Below are 20,609 nucleotides of genomic sequence, written 5' to 3'. Positions count from 1 at the left end.
GATTTCAGTAGCTCCTGGGTGATATTGTGCTACGCGATTGACGCAATTCGGTTGTGTCTTAGTGGTAAAGGTCCATCAATGTGGCCGCATAATTACTCCGTAACCTAGTATCCTCTTCTCTTAATCACTCCACATCGAAATGAGATCACCATATGACAGAACGGAGTTCGGAGGTTTCCACATAGTGCAAAATTGCTTGGATGAAGTATGATTGTAGTGGATCTAAGTACCACGTCAGGCTGCTGAATGAATGAACACTTGCCGCAGAATTGATCATCACTGGGGATATCCTGGGTGTTTAGATTTGGTAACACAATGATCCAGTTAGATCTGAACCATGAGTTTTAGTTGTATTGAGTGGCAATGCTATCGATTATGATCCTTATTCGACGCCGAATGTTCATTTTGTGTTCGGGCAACGGCAGTGAAAGACGCATATTCAACGTTTCGCTACAAATTGGACACAAATCCCAATCTTTCTCGGGTAACACGTTTGCCCAATTATTCGTTTTGCTGGCCGCCTTTTTTTGGCATTTTCACACCTAGTGGCGTCATCCGTGTCGATTCAACGCGCTGCGTGTTTTGCATAAACAGTCTCCAACTGGGACAAAGTTGATTGAAAAACATGACCCTGAATTTGGGACACAATAAAGGATGGGTAATAAAATCACGATTTGAATTAAACTAACGTCAGAGACCCTGGACATTTACGAATTGTGGATCTAAATCATACGCGCTTCAAGTATTGAAACAGGAATTAACTTCTATTGTTCTTCACCTACTGCGTATGAAACGTTCAGGAGTTTGGTCGTTGTGATATTCTGTTGGATCGTCCGTCGGAGCTGACTACCAGACCTGTTGATAGAATTCTTGTTTACGTTACTCCGGTTTGAATAGACCCAGTTGACTTGTATTGAGCGTGTAGCAGCAGACGCATATGCCTTGCATGTTAAATGAGTGAAGTCCAATCCTCAGTGAGTCGGATGATCAGCAGAAAAGTAGCCATGAACCGAAGTTATCACTCTGCTCTTAGTCACTTTCGTGAATAAGTGGTTCGTCTTCACAGAAGAAAGTTTCTCAAGTTCTCACAGTGGTCCATCTTGCTGTTCCTGTGTAATATCCATCAACTGTATCAAACGTCAATCTGAACTAATGAGGTGGACCACCGATATCCGACCTTTACTGATTTTGCAAAGCCAGTTATTGCCGAGTAAGCCAGCTCCAAAGTCCATTTGTTTGATATGAGCGGTTGACAATGTAAGGCATTCGTAAGTCTTGCTTAACATACTACTTGGAAGGCTGTCAAACTGTCGGAATGCAACTTTGATAGATTTCACCTTTCTTGCTGTCCTCGGAGCACTCTGCTTAGGAAACATCTCACTCAGGGCCAGTTCGACAAAACCGATAATTTCGATTCATCACTCCATCTCCGAAAAAGGAAACTTCAACGCATTCAAAGCAATGGACCAGTTTGCATCTGCTCATCTTCCGCACCAGTGATTGGCAAGAAGAAACTAGACAACTCGAAATTAAATATTGTTTACTAGATCAGTACTAATTAAACGAGCTACATGTGGGACGCGAACATTCTGGTGAGACCGATTGGCCTCTTGGCGTAACTTTAATCCACATTCATGCTCCACCTTTTACTGAAGTACTGGCGGCTTTTATTCTTTTTTACCCATAACCACGGGTACATATAGAATGCAGTAAAGGGCAAATCGATAGTAACTTGTTGATATCAAATGGATAGGCAGACGTGGTCTTTTCTCAGAAATACCAGTCGCCTGATGCCTTTTGTTTTCGGGCGGGCATTCGTTGCTCTAGAATGATGTTCAATCTGAATAACAGCATTTGAGAAGCCATGTGCTCCATGCAAGATAGTTCAGTCGGACGATTCAATAAGCCATGGAGATTAGCTTTTTTTCAGAAATGTACTGCTGTTCTTTAAAGGAAAACGTTGGTGGATCAGGTAGGGTAGACGGTCATTGGTTTGTTTGCTGAGCTAGGCAATTCGATTGGAATCCAGTTGTTTGATAATGCTGCCATTTCGCGAACGGATCAGTCTGCTCTTCGCCATGCTTCGTGAGTTTCGTTTTATACTCACGAACAGTGGATCAGGGTAGACGGTCATTGGTTTGTTTGCTGAGCTAGGCAATTCGATTGGAATCCAGTTGTTTGATAATGCTGCCATTTCGCGAACGGATCAGTCTGCTCTTCGCCATGCTTCGTGAGTTTCGTTTTATACTCACGAACACGAAGTCCCCGGCTATTGGGTTTCCAATGTACACCAAAACTAAGCACGTGACGGTTCATTGCCTAACATCTACAACAGAAAAAAATTTGGTGGTTTATTATTTACACATTTTTGGCGAACAAAAGATGCGGTTATTTTGACGTAAGAGTTCTCCACTCGGTCTTAGATTCCATTAGGGACTCAGTCTATTCCGCAATGCATGTGCAGTTATTTTTAAATGTTGCGCATTTTGAAACCGATCAGGCAGACAGAGTGGCGCAAGCGGGCATCACCTCGGAGGTGACCCGCATCGACCCCTTGCGCAGACTGAGCCTGTCCAATTTGGCCTAACTGAGGCATGGGATATGCCTTCATTCTGGCTTCCCGAAAGTACATAACGCACAGTCCAAATTATTCTCCGGTACCATCTTTCACCTTATCTGATCTTTATGTTGCTTATGAGGGAACCATTACTGCGCCAAATCCAGACAGACGATAAAACAAACCTAGCACTTTTTGGAACTTGCAAAACGTATTGTAGGTTTGCCAAGCAACCTACATCCAATCCTGACACGCCAATTTGCTTTACTTTGGGTTGCGCATTCAATTCCATCGTAAGAAAGCACCCAGTGTCTGTTGCACGGACCTATTTTCGCGAAGAAAATCCTGGTCCTGCACTGTATTTTCTTTGGGCCTGCTAGGGGTTTTGCCTGAGTACAATGAATGCCACGAAGGACTGACGTTCAGAATAAGTTGTTGCTTGTGCCGTTCGATGAAATGGTGCGTTTCAATTAATGTTCTCTTTTTTCTACTTTTTCCTAATTTATTTTCTGTTTTAACTTAGCAACAACTTTTCTACATTGTCACGATATTTTCGACCTTCGGTTATACACGTTTTGTGGCATTCTATAGACTAAACCAGAGCAACTGGAAATTTATCCCCATCGAGAACACCTTGTCGTACTGATCTCTTTCTACAACGATGATCTTGATAATCTTCATTTACTAAAGTTATGAAATAGTTCCTAATACAACAAATACCGTTTGTTTTTGTTCATTATACTATGCATGTTTCAAAAAGGCGTCATTTGAACACGTTCGGAATTTTTAAATGAATCTCAGCGATACATTGCTTGTATTAGTAAACAGCCTAGTGTCAGATCTCCCCTCACAGTTTCGTCTCCGTGATCCTTAAACAAACTAGCTTGGGTTTTTTCTGTGTTCCTAAAACAAATAGCAACAAAACAAGCAATGAGTTTGTGAACTTACGTTCACACAGTCTCCTTGTAATTGTGTCTTTCCCGGTTTTTGCTCAAACAAGTTATTTTATTCAGAAGGGTGAATCCATTTTCGAAATTTTGTCCTGATCGCGGACATCCGTCGCAACAGCTCACAAAACCCAATTAAAGCGAAACATCGTTCCTTCGATTTTTTAAAATCTTCATCCTACCCATGTTGTATTTCACCGAAAATCATTCATCCTGATGGCTTTCGATCATCTGAATTCCGTGATCTTTCCTCATTGGATCAATAATTTTTGTTCAATCTGTTCTGTCTCGATTTGAACTGAGAATTCGAGTTTGTGATCTATTTCATTACGTCATTAGGATAAATTAGGTTAGAGTTTTTGAGTCAAGATAGCTCAGTGCTTAAGGCGTGGACTTAGTGACACGGAAGTCAGTGATTTGAACTCAATCTCGGCATCTCGACTCCTTTTGTGCAACCTCGTGATATCTCAGCCGTGGTACCTCCTCTGGATAGCTGAGAAGCCCAGTACCATATACTACTATTTTGTATATTTTTATTCGACTGAACTTGTGTTTCTCACTTCTAACTCATTACTCCCTCTTCAAAACGTTACCATTCATCGGAATTTCGTGTTTGTTCATCATCAGAAGGTGAAGTTTCTCACCTATTTTTACTCAGGATATAACCAATTTAGCCCTTCTTATTTTGGCGAGACCAAGCTACGTGAGAGCGATCTTTATGTGTTCGAAGACACTTTAGTTTGAAGTGAAATGAATTAGAAGATCTGCTTTAACTCCCCTGCAACCTGATGGGCAAATGAAGTACTATATTGAGCAATGAAACATGCACTTCAAATGTTTCCGTGAGTGAATTAAATCTCAAATATAGTTTGAATGAGACTCTTCTATTGGTTGGTGGCCAGTCGTATAATGTAGATTAACAAAAACTTTGCGACATATTGAATAAAGTCTTGCGGTCTTCTTGAACGAACACTACTCATATTGTTATTGAAGATTCCCCAATAGCGCACGACATGTATCACCCATCTTAGGGCTGATTAGGTAAGCAGTGTTCCCGAATTTCCGTTAGCTTTATGTTATAATTGATCCCAAACTGCGCGAAACTCGGGAAACACAATCCTTTGCACGATACTTCGGTTTCGAAGAGAAGTTCGTCTAAATCCATGCAAGAACCTACCATATACAAAAGATTCTGCTGGGTCTCAGGTGAGTTTTTGCTAGAAGCCAAATTGGTTTGCAAATATGTATAGTTGTCGAGTTTCAGGTAATTTCGGTTCAGGCAGAACATAAAAATGACGGAACCTCAGGTACTGTGCTCACATGATGAACCCAAGGAAGAGTTTTCAGTAACCTCATGAATAGTGTTTTTTCACAAAGAATGCTGCAACAGTTTGATTGAATTGGCCCTTATGCAGCTCATTCAGCTGAAGAACATCAAAAACGAAGGACTGAGTCTACCGTTTACCCCAAATCAGTATACCAATGAATGTATTTTGCTGGGACTTTTTATGCTTTGTCGAGTACCTCAAGACTCAGAAACAAAGGTGCTGTGCATACAGTTCAGCATTTATATGAAACTACATTTATATATTTTATATGGCATATAAAGCCACTTCATCCCAACATCATGTTCATGGCCGAATCAAAGACCAACGTGGTTTCTTTTTCAAAAAGAATGCTGCAACAGTTTGATTGAATTGGCCCTTATGCAGCTCATTCAGCTGAAGAACATCAAAAACGAAGGACTGAGTCTACCGTTTACCCCAAATCAGTATACCAATGAATGTATTTTGCTGGGACTTTTTATGCTTTGTCGAGTACCTCAAGACTCAGAAACAAAGGTGCTGTGCATACAGTTCAGCATTTATATGAAACTACATTTATATATTTTATATGGCATATAAAGCCACTTCATCCCAACATCATGTTCATGGCCGAATCAAAGACCAACGTGGTTTCTTATTAACAGAAAAACAGATAGCTCCATAACTAGACGTATCCACCAATCTGGAACCAGTTATGCACTTTATAAGCTCTGTTCCTTTTAACTATGATAGGACTCTGTTACATAGCAAGGCGCATGGCATGCATCCCTCATAGATCTTTAAAATCGAAGCTCAGCGTCTTCAGGAGGTCCTAAGCCTAAATGAGAATTCCGGAGGCTATTACGAAATAACACCGTCGATGATGAGGATAGCTTTGACGCCAAAGAAGAGAGTATAGGTCTTCCTAGAATGCGTTGATAACGAATTGTACCGTGGGGGACCCTTCCCACAGCAGAATTGATCTGCTTGTCCAAAACTAGAGGATCACTGCCAAACCTTAAGAGAAGCTTTACACCTTCCACCAGTCCGAACTACCCCGAACTTCATTTGGGTTTTCACTTATTGTCTTGTTGAAGCCTCCCTATAGATTGTTCCTAACTTTTCTGCCTCTGATTCCGACAGATCTCCCAATGATTTGAATATGTATCCCGTATTTGATGTGATAACAATAGGTAATCGAATAAGATCTTGTAGGGTCACACAAGCTTGGATAATTTTGTCAAAATAACATTTTCTCTTACCACTTTTTTCAATATGGTCAGTGGAGATCCGTGCTTAACATCCATCCTCGTCTTCTTTGAAATGGTGTCAGACTGTCGTATAAAGCAGCGGTTTATTTGTAAACGGTATCCTTATTGAGACGCATGATTTATTCTTTTTGCGTATATTTTGAATTGGTTATTGAAATAACCAAATATTTATACATCTCAAGTCAGACTCTCGTACCGCTAATTGTTCGGAACGCTAAAACATAGTTTGGATGTGCGAGGAAACACTGTAGCCATACAGTCAGTGATGTTCGTGCATCAAAGCCTCAAGTGTGCACCTATAAGGTTTTCCGTCCCTTCTAGCAGCTAGACCAATTCAATACAAACAAACAGGTCATACCGTTGCCTACAATGATTTACCATATCTCTCTACGACGTCCTAGTTTCCATGAATAAAACCCTAGCAAATTGAACCGACGTACCCTTGGTGGTACATGGGCCTAGCTGGTCCACATTCCAGTGGACGTGAAACTGTGTTGTCATTGGTCTGAAGGTGAGCAACAAAATTGACGCATTTCCAGCAATTATGGGGTTCGGTTTTGCAGTGCAACCTTGTACTTATAGCCACAAATTAACATGTACCCGGTATTCCGTATAGAGCAGATTTTGAGTCCAACACAATTTTTACAGAAAGTCGAGAATATCTTATGTAAAACAGCAAGCACACTAAGAGGCTTAGGTGATTCGTTCGGCATAGTGAGTACGTCTGTTGAACCCCAAGTGCATAGCAAGTGTATCTGTTCGGTAAAGATTTCTATCCCGATGTTCAGACAAGTTACTTGTTCTCCGTGCGACTTTACGTAGAATCAATACAAACTAGTGGATAAACTTCGAAAGAAGCTAACACTGACGAGTTAGTCGACTCACTTTTTCAGTAGAGGCACCTAAACTAGACTTGTTGCACAGACATTAAATTAACAAACTTTGGAATGCTAAATTTGATGGACAGCACTCTAGGGAATATTATTTATTTTTATGGATAGAACACCTTCTTTCCGACGACTGCGGTTTCGATTCACTCCTTCCCAATGCTCTTTGCGTAAATCCTCCTAAAGTGCACTGCTCTGAATACATTCCTGTAACCTAGTTGGAATGCTTTTTGAACAGTGATTCTCATCCCAGCCCGGATTGCAAACTGCTCGCTTTGCAGCTCTGTGACGTCACATGTGAGGTAATAACCGAATATTTCAAGGGTAGACCTATTCTGAAGTTGCAAAAAAGAGCAGTAAAGCATGCATGCTTGGTTCACTTCACATTATGAGACCATATGGCTGCCTACTTATTTCCCAGCATGTTGTTCCACTTCCCCTCGAAATACCGTTCGAAATCACTGAATATTTTTGAACAGCATGTGGGTCGAGATTTTTTTCCATAATCTTTGGGTTACTACAATACTAACGAGGTTAGATGCAAGAGGCGCCTGTTGCTTGCTTGTTTCCTGTCACATCTCATTTGGAAATTAAGATGTTGAATCACGTCATGCTAGAAAGCCTTCCAAGACAGCGGCATAACTGATCGTAGAAAGCATAATAAACATTTGTATTCACAATCTCTATATAAGACAAGATTATTTCGTAAACTTCACTGCGTGTATGCAGATGGTGTCCTATGTTCCTGAATTAGGGGGTATCGCTTGGTCTGAAGAGATCAGTTTACATAGGTGTGTAATGCGTTGCCGTGGTGATTTTTTATTAAAGGAATTCTTTTAAGGCAAAATGATTTCTTGTTGCCGCAGTGATCGGAACTATTCAGGTACTTTAGACCTCCTCTCTGTTTGAAGGATTCCCTATCAATTTTTCGGCTTCACTAATGTCTCGCTTCGGAGATAGTGGCAGGGTGTTTTTTGTTCAGATATCCTGGGTATTAGTCTGGGGCTCTTTTGAGTGCATTCTTGTTCATCTATGGAGATTTCGCTTATATTCAGCGCCTTTTTGTTGGAACTCATTTTGGACGATTCAAACGGATTGTATTACGTGTTTTAGTGACGCTGGTCTTCGAAGAAAGTTGCATCTTGCTTTGGAAGACCTGCGAGTTCATGGATCACCAGGTGTCTCTCGGTTTCCCGGCCCCAGTCATATTCGACCTGAATGGGTGTGCAACACATGGCTGAGGTGCCATCTTGGTTTGACCCATCTGGCGCCATTTTTTTCAATAAGACGCGTTGACGGTCGTATGCTGGCTAGTTTGGCAGTTTGTGGGATATCTAAACCGTCAAATCAAAAGCACCTGACCAAAGGGAATACGGAAGTTCGACTAATTTCCTCGCCGCGCGGACCAGTTGGGGGTGACGGAAGCTTGCCTTCGCTAGGCCCGACAAATATATCAGGCGAGCATGGCCGTGGAGCAAGTCGGAAAGAGTTCTGTCGGATACTGCTAGGAATAAACTTCGACAAATCCTCAGAAAAGGCGCAGTCCGAAGGATTAAGTGGTGCTGACTTGCCACCGGCAGCCAAACATCTCTTTGGCAAGAACGAGGTCAGAAGTTTGCGCGCTGGACTGGAATTGTTGCGGCGGTTCAACTTCGACATCGAGGTCAGTTTTTTTTACCTTATTCGTAGTTCGTAGGATTGTTGGTTTTGTAGCGTGCTCGAGGTGAAATGAAAGTAGAAGATAAACTGCGGTCATCTTTCAAGTAAAAGAATGACCATGCCATCATAAGAAGCCGCCATTTAAGAAACCTCAGGAATAAATCGAGAGTTTGTGTGGTGTCTAGGGTTTCACAATAAGAAACCTCGTAGTTGAAGCACATCCAAGGGAAAAACTTTGTCATCCTGGTTTTCAGCGACATCTCCCAGCAGGAAAGAAAATTAACGGATTAACATCACGGCACAGGCAAATTCGCCATCTTATAATTACATCAAATTTACACCCGTGATTTTTATTCCTTTTTGTTTGCCGTATAAAGCGAACCTTACTGTTTCGAAGCAAGTCAAGAGACATTTTTTGGTTGGAAGCAACTGGTAGGACATTTCGGTGATCGAGGGTGACCGAAAATTGGCTATAGTAGATGGCTGTAGTCAGGTGTTCTGTTTGACTCCTACCAAAGAAGATATCAAGAGACACCGATTGCTTTGCAAGGTACAGTTCACGTACTTTCTAAAACTTGAACATCAAAGCTCATAACTGTCTGCCTAACTTAAACAGACATTTTGGAATTATTACATTACAGAATGGTTTTTGGAATACCGAAAAAACTTCATTAATTGGTGGCTGTCGTTGCGTAACTCTGAGGAGGCTAGAATACTAGTTCCTTCGTCTTGTATGATTCTGATTTCGTCTTGATTGCAGACTTTCAAACAAGTAATACTTCAAATAATGAAACAGCATGATTATCTCAGTATACTTTTACATATAGATAAATCTGCGTACTCAGAGACTGTCTTAAACTATTTTATCCCCAAAAGATTCCTGTCACGTGCGCCCAGGATAGTATGTTGGGTCAATAGTAATTTTTGGCAAGCTTGTGAATTAAGGTCACTTAGAAGTCGTTAGTTCGACGGCTTTACAAATGAAGAGTAGGCCTAAAAAAGGACCGCAATAATCAACCTGATTTGGGAAGGAGGCATGGTTTGATGTAAAATATACCGTTTCTAATTTGTACTTGGCGCCCTTATTGTCGAATATCATTGAGTGTAGCTTCCCTGATTGTTTTTGTAAACGAATATCTGCTCACCTCGCATAACAGCTTCTTGAACGTACACGCGAGTGTGGAAACCGGTTGGACAGCCTACTGCTATGGACCAATGAGGATATCGCCAAGTGGTTGGACACCTTTGGATTACGGGTGAGTATCTTATCTACTGTTCCCAACTGTCTTCGCACCACTTCCAGTCGCCATTTCATCTCATCGTCCCAGTTACTGGCAGTCGAATTTGTTAAGTACTCCCTGCACATCCGTTTTACCTTCTTATTTTCTGTCCTCATTCATCCTTGTCGCGTCTTCTCCTCAGTGTCTTATTTCCGACAGTTAACCATGATACTCTTGTTTGATATTTTTTACCCTGTCCGATAATTGTTTGAGCATAGCAGACAGTATACGACCTTCAGCCAGGATGGGATAAAGCGTCCGATAAACCGAAATAATAAGCACCAGGTATACTTCATCATTGGCGCGTCGGAATATCGTTTGGGCGCGGAAAAACCAAATGATTTGATCGTTGGAAATCGACGTTACTCCCACTTCTTGTTATGGCACAGATACAACGAAGAGGAAATTAGCTCAAAGTCGTTACTTCCTCATAGTATTTATGATGGCGATAAATCTTGCTGTTATTCTTATAGTATGTACAACACAATACGAAAATGCGAGGAAAATATAGATAAAAATTTTATAAACATTACCCCTAGCAAAGTATTTTAAATGGTGATCAACAAGCCTCATACACAATAGCATGTCACTAAGCAATAACTAAAAAATTCACATGAGACACAGACAGCTATTCCTGTCCTGTGATTGAAGGACTGATACCCATTCAAACTTTCTGTTGCAGTTCATGTTAATCTGTTCCGCAATAGTATTCATCCTGCCATCGGCTTACCGTCAGTTACCGGCGCGACCGTAGGTTGTTCGTGCTTACCCGCAGTACTGGACAAAGGAGAGGTGCCGACATCGGTCACCGAGAGTTCTGTGACGCATTTTCTTCTGGCGTCGCTTGAAACATGAAATACCGTGGAGTAGAGGCAGTCTACTCCAAAACTGTCCATAATTTTACTCGGAAAAAACTCGTCACCGTCGACCTTTATTCTGGTAATTACCTCGGTGAATCTCAATATGACAGATGTGATAGACGTAATTAATTTCTCTCAACTACCCTCCTACAACTGGGGAACACACACTGACTCAGGTAGAATTATCACCTGCTGTCTTTTGACAGTGGAGGAATAAATCAGTCGGAAAAAAGCTTTCTGCATCCAAAGGATGGATTAGCATCATCGGACCAATGTGATCTTTAACATTTGTCAAAGGGGTTTTTTAGTGATCTTTAACATTTGTCAAAGGGGTTTTTTATTACGAAACTGATCAAACTTGAGAAATGAAGTAACGTCTCGTGTTTGCAAACAGGATGCGCAGTCATTTCTGGAAACAGTGTCTGTCCGCAAAGGATTATTGGTCTATAACCTGGTGAGTTTTGAGAAACAACAACAAAACAATACATGGAAGTAATACATTGGTCATAATGTTGCTGAAAACTCTAGGGAGCATCATAAACCAGAGATACAAGACTAAATTTGTATGCAAATGAGTGTATTCCGCTAAAACAATGCTTGTTTGTGCGTCTGATGTGAAATGGTGTCTGATGACTATCCTTTTGGCATGGGCATGGAAAACCTTGTCCTATTTCCTAAAACGTCTATTTAGAATCGTTTCATTCGAGAAGAATTTGCAGACCTTGGCCTTGGATTCGGCTAGACTTGTATTAACCATCGATATTTCTTGGTTAAACAGCGTTAAAATATTTCCCAGCAGTTACTGTGCGACGATTGCAATAAGATACCTATGCATACGGTGGATAGTTGAAGGAACAGTATATCATATTAGAAGTGATCCTTTTCCACTTTTGTCTCCAGGCCACATAGCAATGTACACTCAGTTTTTCACAGTATGTAGAGTTTGCTTGAAATGAGCACTTACTAAGATTAATTTTTGTTTTCAAAAGTGGCACTTGAAGCCTCAGACCTTTTCGGTCGATCAGTTACCCTGTTACAGTCCGGGCAGCAATAGCGTCACCGTTTTCCTTATAGGAGGATTTTGCTTGGGCCTAGTCCGAGGCATAAGTCCGCTAAAATATAATGTTTGTCCACTAGTCTTCAAATTTGTTGTGATTTGGCAAAGTTGCTCGCCCTTAGTATGTTGCCTAAACGCGGCCTCATGTTTCAGCTGGAAAGATATTCACAGTATAGAGGTACGTGCTACTGAGTACTACTAACTTTTGTTCTAACTGAAATATGAGGTGATCTTTGTGCAACACTACCCTTCGGAGGATCTTATAAGAACGAACGGTTCAGATGAATTTCGCCTCGATGTATGCTAACATCAAAGTGGTTTTCAAATGACTATTTATTGCAGCGTACATACACTTAGCTGTTCCAGTAAAGCGTAAGTTCGTTCGGGGCACTAGGCCTACCTGATATGTCCCAAGAAAAACCAAAGCCAATGGCAGGGCCATGGACCATTGGCCCTATAAAATAGCACTGGAGAAGTGAGAACCCTTTTCTCCTAATGAGATGCGAACAAAGTGGCATTGTCGATCACCGATTTGGATAGCAAATTTACAGCGACTATACTGGTGTTGCTTCGCTTTTCTTCCAAACGCCAACACATTTGTCTTGACCGATATAAAAGAGGGTTCGGAGTCTGTTGTAAGCCAAATGAGCTTTTATAATAAGAAGCAATTATTTCGACCATATCGATGCAGGAATAAACAACCGCATATTAGTATTGATGGGTGATACATGCAAACCGCTCAACAGCAATGATCTCTTTCGTTCGGCCAGACTCCACCGATCGCCCTAAAATCTCCCATCGAGCATCGCCGCACACGTTTAAAAAGAAGCGCGAATTGAGACCCACATATTTTTCGAACTAACCGTTTCTGCGCCAAAATGAAATGGCAATCGCAACCGCTTTATTACTAATAGATCTATGTACAAAACCAATCGTCATATTGCTGTAGTCGCTAGAGCTCCTATTACTCTGGACTAACGGATTTCAATCAGCCCTGCTACCCTACCGAATTTGCAACTTCACTTCAATGCGTGAGATGTGCCTAAAATCTCAGTCATTGAAGAATTGCATAAACACCCGATTGATTTGTTAGGAATAGTACTTACTTTGTCGTACGGTGCTACAGAAGAATATTAAAAAAACTCGTTCATTTACACATGTTGGATGATCTTTTCTTCAAGTCTATTCAGTCGCGAGCATAATTTATCAAATCCAGTTAACTTGTCGAACACTGCATAGTACTTTTCCAGCTTCGGTGTTGTGTTGGTGAAGAGGATTGCAAATCACGTTTGCTAGTTATGGAGTAGATTCATCAGTGCTTCTTCTTATCATTCCCCTACGAGTGTGTGAACAGGCACCGGATAGACAGCTTATGGAACCAAGAATGAGTAATATCTGTTGATAAGTGCTCTCAATTAGAATTGAGAATCCAATCGGAACTCTTGAGACCCCCAACACGAGGCTGCGTGTACTGAAACTCCGAGATTGTTGTGAACTATTTTTTACCGTCTTCCCCTGCCTTAGTTACAAAAATAGCTTGTCTGTGTTGCAGCATTTTTCTATTCGGCAACAGGACGATCGAGTCTACTGGTTGCGCTATGGGCTCTAGCTCTCTAACAACTATATCACATGTCGGACATTTATCCAGGCTCCGGTGCGTACGAATAGGTAGTAACTTGGGGGAGCATTGCAACAATATTCTCATACCGAAAGCGATCGAAGTCATTACCTGTTTGTTTATTGTAGCTCTAATTTCCGTTTAAAATTCCCGATATGGCGAGCCGACTGCAAGCTGTCAACAGACCTAGGCAAGTTTGTAGACCAACACTGCTCCGTTCTTCTTCAGTTGAAGAACTTACTTCCTCATCACAAACGAGAGATTCAGCTGAGTTCCAGGTGAGTCTCTCGAAGAACCAAATTAGTTTGAAAATGAGCGTATATTCGTTTACTTCATCAGAGTTCCAAAAAATCTCCCGTGAAGCCCAAATTGTTATGCAACTGAGTGTATTTGCATAAAATTACTCCCTGCCTGTGTCAGCCACACAGTCTCAAACGCAGCAAGATGTTTAACTTAATGAAAGCCCATTGTGTCATCAGAAGAATTTGAATGTATCAACAACCATGTCTGATATGCAAATATGTACCAGCTTGCAGTGAACCAGTATATATGCGGCACCCACCCGAACGAAGGACACTCGTAGCAGAGGTTGGAGAGAACATCAATGTTATTACTCGAGCCAACAGTAATGACTGTACCGCAAATTTGAATAAGAATACGATAAAACACGTAACTAAGGGTGACATCGTTACCGTCTTCTAAAGAAATGGCATTATGATGTATAGACCAACTCTGTTATCCACCAACATAGCAACAAATGAAAATCCTTCATTTTACACATGCCATCTATATTAGCGCCAAAAAAACTACGTTCGTTTCAACATTTGTACGTGATATAATTATTAATGTTTTGCTTCCTGAAACATCAAAGTTTGCAGAAAATTTCCACGCATTTTCACAAAAAGGAAGAGTTTATCGTAACGAAGTGGCACAATATTACATTAAGTTTTGGTTTGTAGTAGACTGGGGGTTCTACTGTGTCCTACATGCAAGCCATCTTACAACGACATGGCTGGCTGTCCATGTGATCATGAGTTTGAATGTAATGTCTCAATCCTGACCATACGGCTATACGAGCTAACTCATGTTCCTCTCATAATCCATGAAATATAACTTTAAAAATGTTAAATATAACGTTTAGTGAGAGTGTTGGCCGCGGGTTAGGGCATTGCTTTCTTCTTGGGCTGCGTTTCATATTGCTGATTCCACACCTGTTTGAATCGATCTGCTCTCTACATTTGCCATACTCTGACCAGTACTGGTTTCTTCTTGAAGGTTCACAGCTATCTAAAGAAGCTTCAAGACAGTAAGCTTCTTACAGGCGGCCAACACCTAACGTCGTCTACCCAGAACAAGACAACTTAAGGATGGGGCTGCTGAAGATTTGTTTAGTCTACACAGTTATGTTGAATGTTCGACAGATTGCCGCACAGATGTGCATGGCGTGGCATTACCAGACAATGTTTGTGCTTGTGGTCCGATCTTACGACGAACTCTAGAGGCTCTGGTCGTAGTTAGAATACTTAATCTGTCGCGGACCACCTTTAGGACAGCGTCAATCTGATCCGTCCATAGTTGTACTCTTCTACCCAGAAAAGTCAATAATGACCTTTTTTTGGAGGGCCTCTATTGGAAGAGACAACTGAGCATAGATGCCATAAGGCCTCAGTTACAATCAACCCAGCCTCCTAATTTCCCAGGGTAACTTAGGTTTTACCACTGTACTAGAGACTGATTAGTCAAATGAGCAGTTGGCGCGTAGTTTTTTTTACATCCCAAATGTCGTCATAGAAACAGATGGAGCTTCTATATCCGGACTTTTAATACGAACGTTGTCCTATGAAAGATAGGATATGTTGGTTTAAAGATTGCGCGACTGAAGCAATTCATTTCTGTTTACAGATAGCGCCCTAGAAATAACATCGATACTGTCTATCCTTAAGAAATCACTTTTGACTTGCTTTAAAAGTGGAACTTTGCAGTAGCGATCATTTTAGATTGGTTCTTTGGGGTTTATTTGTGAGAACAAACGTACGTTTATGTACATTTACTGTGACCAACCTTTAGGGGAAATCACTTCCAATCGGACTTTTTGAGTTAGTAAGGTTATTCTTTTTTAAAAAACCGTCGACAGGACTTATCAAAAGTGATCCCCTTTCCATATAGGGCCTTCTCTACGAGGGGCCTAGCAACCAAACTAAACCACATGGTCTCCTGTGAACTGTAATGCTTATAAAATTGTGCTACATACCAAAATCAATTTGTGGACTTCTTTCTCCCTAAAATGAGCTACTTCGTATTTCGGCCGGTTAAATATATAGTTTGTAGGCAAATTTTTATTCTAGACGTTTTTTAGAGGGGATTTTACTCCACTGAGACATTCAGGATGGTCTTTGTTGGGGAGAGGGTTTATAAGTGGTCTCTCAGGCGACATCAAATTCCAACCTGAGTCGCGTGGGATTGGAGTGATGTAGTCTTAAATGAATGGCTAACTCTGCTTGGTGCCAACACCAAGGCCCAACAAGGAGTGGATCGGAACAGCGGTCATTCCATACAAAACAGGGACATCTGAAGTCACTAGAAGGGTACTGAATACGGCTAAAATTATAGTAGCTTTCCAGAAGGGGAAACTGTACGCTCGGTATTGGTGCATATGAAGTATCGCCTTCCGGATAGGACTGGGAACTGTGTATACAAGATAAAATGTAACGTTTGTACGAAGGTTTATGTAGGTCAGACAGCCAGGGAATTGCACACCAGAATCGGTTAGCATAAGCGTTCCATTAAAAGACCACCGAGAAACGCAGAGGAATACCAGGCGTTAGTCAAAGATTCAGCAATGACAGGGCATGCTCTAGACACTGGGCATAGGATAGATTTAGAAAATGTGGACATCCTGAGACGGGGTTTAAGATTCACACCACAGCGACAGGTGGCCGAGGAGGTGGAAATCGCCAAGCATCCCAGCGTGAATAGAATAGAGGGGGTAGAAATTGCAAACGGGTGGAGAGAGGTCTTAGATCAGCCGAGATGACACGAGGCGGTGTGCAGTTATCAGCGAAATCGCCTGAACCAAAAAAGTACAAAATCCAAGTAGAGTTAGATCCAATTAACCACCCCACCCCCATCCCCAAACCAATTGTCCCAGCACCCTTGGATGAACACAGGTGAACGAAATCTGTGAACGACCCCAAAGGGGAATTTTCCATTAAGGTGTCCTTGACTGAAGAAGCAAGGACGAAGAAATCCGGGTTCATCATAAAGACGAATCCTCCCTAACCAATCCATTGTAAATCTTAGTCATTCCACTAATCAACAAGCAGGAACATCAGACTTAATACCCAGCACTGATCACGTCACTGTTCATAAGGAATCTCACGGATTGGTTCCCCGACTGCCTTAAAACCCAATCAACCTACTTACTCACTTGGCCTGACGAAGCTTTTGTGTCAAAAGCGAAACGTTGCCCAGCAATAAATCCACCAGTTGTTTACCAAACCCATCTGAAACGGTCTACTAGTTGTATCTTTTTCGGAAGAGACTGCCATGTATGTCAAAGATGCGCTTCTTCCAAAATAAGTTAACAGCAAATCATTGCTAATGGGTGTCCTCAATAACGTTTGAACCTTTTTGTTAGATAATCTCTGTTGTATCCGATGGAATTTATTGGGACGTAGACAACGCAAGGTGTTTTTGTGACTGTTGTCGACTTCAACCATGTTCAAGCCACGAATTACTTTCTCTTTTTTTAGAAGGTTCGCCTTTTTTTCAAATTACCGGGTAACCTATCTGCCTATCTACACAGTGCGTCAGTATATCTGAAACTGGGACTGAAATACCGAATCTGTCGGGGCATTTAGTTGCTGATTCCTGTTCCCCAGCCATGCTTAGAGTGAGGTGGTGTCACCGCCGGTTGTCGTAAGGCTATATTTTGCACTGAAGGCATAGTCTTTCTCGGTATCGATAAGTTTCCTCAATGGCTTTAAGAACAAAAGAGCGTTATCATAGATACAGTTGCTGAACACTGTCAATCTATTGTGCAATCCAGTTGCCCGGTAACTTGGTGCAGAGCACACAAAATCACACCTTCCTGTTCGAGCCGGATATTGTGTTCAAACTATGGTACTTTTTTCGGTTTCTAATAGCATCTCTAGAGCGATACGAGAAGAGTTGTTCCAAGATGATTTCTCCGCATCATCCTCTCCTCTAATCCGACTGGACCGGATTCTAACTTCATGGTGTACTACTGTAGAGTGAAGAGCCAAACTGATGCACCCTACTGTTATAAACGTTCGCGTATACATCTCCAAAGGTTTCGTACTTCCTCAGCCATAGAGTAACATGGGTACATGTTGGATCAATGGGCCCAGATAATAAAAGTCGTGTTGATAGAAAATCTCAGTTACACCCTCTATTAAACAGGCATAACATCCAGGAGTCATTTTTAGCTGTAAACCCTAAAAAGAAGCTCGAAAAAAAAACAAAATACTAACGTCAATGGGCAGTCGTAGGAGGATCTGCTGCATTCACGCATAGAGATGTTAGCTTTGTCGTTTTCCTTGTGATTGGATGAGAATGGAACCAGTATGAATCCATATTTGTGTTTAAGCTTCTTTGTACCAGAATTTTTGTCATAAAATACCTCCTTGTCGGCTGATGACAAGACAGCTTTTTCTCGGGGAGCTGGTTTTTTCCTGTCACTGCCGCATGGGATCAGTTGACCAACGGGACCCAATAGTATCTGTTTAAGTCCCGTAGAATTTTGATAATATAAATTTATCATTGTTTTTTTCTTTGTGCGCATCGAGACTGTTCTGACAATTCTATGAAAAGCAACTAAAAATTACTGCTCTTGAAGAATCTGAAATTAGAGCCTAGGTTTAATCATTTCATGTTACCTGCTGCAGCTGAAGCTACAGCATTCTTCAACAACCTTTTCGGAAGCAGATTTTTATTTCACTTGGCGCATTATTTTCACAATATTAGTCACGCCCTCGTTCTTCTACGATTCTTCTAGCTTGGTTGAAAAATGCATTAGTTTTGATTGAATTACGATTTTTCTGGCCTACGATACTTCAGAAGTATACACACTAGTAACTGAAGGTTGCAAAGTTCACTCGATTGCATTCCATTTTATCCGAACTAACTAGAAACAACCTACTAATTTCGGCTACTTGTTCTAGTGATTTTTAACGATAATCCAATCAGATGTGGTAACCTTATCCGATTTCATTGCTAGAATGCTCTCTTTCCGTTTACCCTTCTTGGTTCACCTGGATTTTTTGTGCGAATTCTTAAATCTGTGAACTTGGTCCGCAGTAAGCCGTGGTACAGAAATACTTGCGAATAGAATGCCCGTGAGTAAATCGCAGCCCATAGGGTGGCGTCAGTCTTCAACTTATTAATTGAGAGTTTAGGAATGCAGTGGTACTCTTTTGCTAACTGTGAGGCCTTTCGAATGACATTAGATGAAGTTAACACACTAGTCAAATCTGACAAAGCAAATTAGTTGGATGGGAAATCTGAGGATGAATACACCTTGTGACCTCTGATGGTAAGTGAACCCAGCTTAGATTTGGAGGACGTAGGGCTTACTTAAACTAAGTGTTCAGGCGCTACTGTTGCACCGATCGTTATTCAGGGGCAGATAACCTACATGACTCAGCTTTGCAATTTATCCGCATGTCCTTAGGAAGATTTGGTGGCTCCTGACGTGAGGAGTATATCAAGCTGTTCCCCTCTGTACGGTTGATTTTACTAATGCTGACCAGTCTGTTCGTTCATTGTCACCTACTGTTGCGTTTCAAGAAGGAAAAAAATACCTCAGATCTTATCGTATTTGTTATAACGGAAGCCTGTGACTTTACCAGTACTGGAGGAATAAAGATTTATACGGATGCTTCGCTTATTTGGGACCGTACTTGATGGATACATATATGTTCACATGCTAAGTAAAGGGCACCCACAGCCTGCGGATCCCGAGACGTGAGCTGATTCGGCCCGCGTATCCAATCTAGGCCACCAAAAATGCACCCCTAAGTTACCTAAAGGGTTCTTTTGTCCAATGGAAGCCCTTTACAAGTTCCTCTCATCATATGATAGGGTGGTGCCGGGACCCAGATATTGCTGACTGGCCACTTGGTTGTCCATTCCCGTTTACATGGCATCGTGACACGCCTTCCCAGAAGGGTAGTTTAGTCCGGTGAAGTGTCGTATTCTACTTCGAAGGTGGCCGTCATCAAGCGCATGCGTGTGTCTACTGAGATTTCGTCCTATAAGTGAGTTCAGTCTATGCCGAAAATCAACTGTGGTGAGGTGTGTGCCGATGATAATTCCATTGAGAATGAAGCGGGTGTAGAGTGCTAAACGGCTTTTTAATATGGGTGACTCTACTTACAGGTCGACATCTCTGAGTGTTTGTTGACCGATATAAACTCCTCGGTTTCAACGCGGCATCACTGCTTTTCACGATCCAAGGAATTAAGCCCGGCGTGAACTGCTTTTGTTTTGCTCAAGACGAACAGGCATCCAAAGTTGCAACTCTTCTTGTTTGACGGTTCTATTTTGGACACCAGCCGTATCTAGGTTAAATCCAGTAACTAATAACCCCTGATTCTGCCATGGTTCTTTCGTTATACGCAGGCGTACACTCATGGTATCAATAACACCGGTCTCCATGGGGCCTATATGGTTCTGGATCCAACGTTCAATGTGAATCGGTTAGTCAAGCAACTCCGACTGCCTCAGACAATGGTGTCCAACTACAACCTGGACGCACGCCTTCAGGAACTACTCAAACCAGCACGGTAATTTTACAAGTCTACGTGATAACTGCTCATTACGCGGCCCAAACATCTTTTTTGTATTTTATAACCAAGTCAAATTTACTTCAAGCAACCAGGTGCTAATCGGTACGGGCACGGGAATGATTAACGGTGGCTGGACTGGAAGCAGTTGTCGACCAGGGAGGACCCAACCATTGTGTTCGTGATAGCCGCTAAATAAGTGGGATTATACTACAGAGGTAATACACTACTCATAAGGTTGCTAGGTGCTAATACGGGCACGGGAATGATTAACGGTGGCTGGACTGGAAGCAGTTGTCGACCAGGAAGGACCCAACCATTGTGTTCGTGATAGATAGTAAATAAGTGGGATTATACTACAGA

At 41.7% G+C, this 20,609-nt stretch overlaps 2 protein-coding genes across 2 annotated transcripts in view; one reads left to right on the top strand and one right to left on the bottom strand.

Annotated features, from left to right (window-relative positions):
• The window catches only part of T265_01347 (hypothetical protein), a gene marked incomplete at both ends in the record, with an annotated part of 149,553 nt that overhangs the window by 52,043 nt on the left and 76,901 nt on the right, over positions 1-20,609 (top strand). Inside the window, 3 exons of the mRNA XM_009165353.1 lie at positions 8,080-8,629; positions 9,783-9,881; positions 20,083-20,246. Of these exons, the coding sequence (XP_009163617.1) occupies positions 8,080-8,629; positions 9,783-9,881; positions 20,083-20,246 (813 nt within the window). The remainder of the gene's footprint in view (positions 1-8,079; positions 8,630-9,782; positions 9,882-20,082; positions 20,247-20,609) is intronic.
• The window catches only part of T265_01346 (hypothetical protein), a gene marked incomplete at both ends in the record, with an annotated part of 55,572 nt that overhangs the window by 27,662 nt on the left and 7,301 nt on the right, over positions 1-20,609 (bottom strand). Inside the window, one exon of the mRNA XM_009165352.1 lies at positions 17,934-18,263. Within this exon, the coding sequence (XP_009163616.1) occupies positions 17,934-18,263 (330 nt within the window). The remainder of the gene's footprint in view (positions 1-17,933; positions 18,264-20,609) is intronic.

The sequence above is a fragment of the Opisthorchis viverrini genome (assembly GCF_000715545.1).
Source record: "Opisthorchis viverrini unplaced genomic scaffold opera_v5_14, whole genome shotgun sequence".
Lineage (NCBI taxonomy): Eukaryota > Metazoa > Platyhelminthes > Trematoda > Opisthorchiida > Opisthorchiidae > Opisthorchis > Opisthorchis viverrini.
The sequence above is the reverse complement of the archived record's forward strand: the minus strand, read 5'-3'. Positions and strand labels throughout refer to the sequence as shown.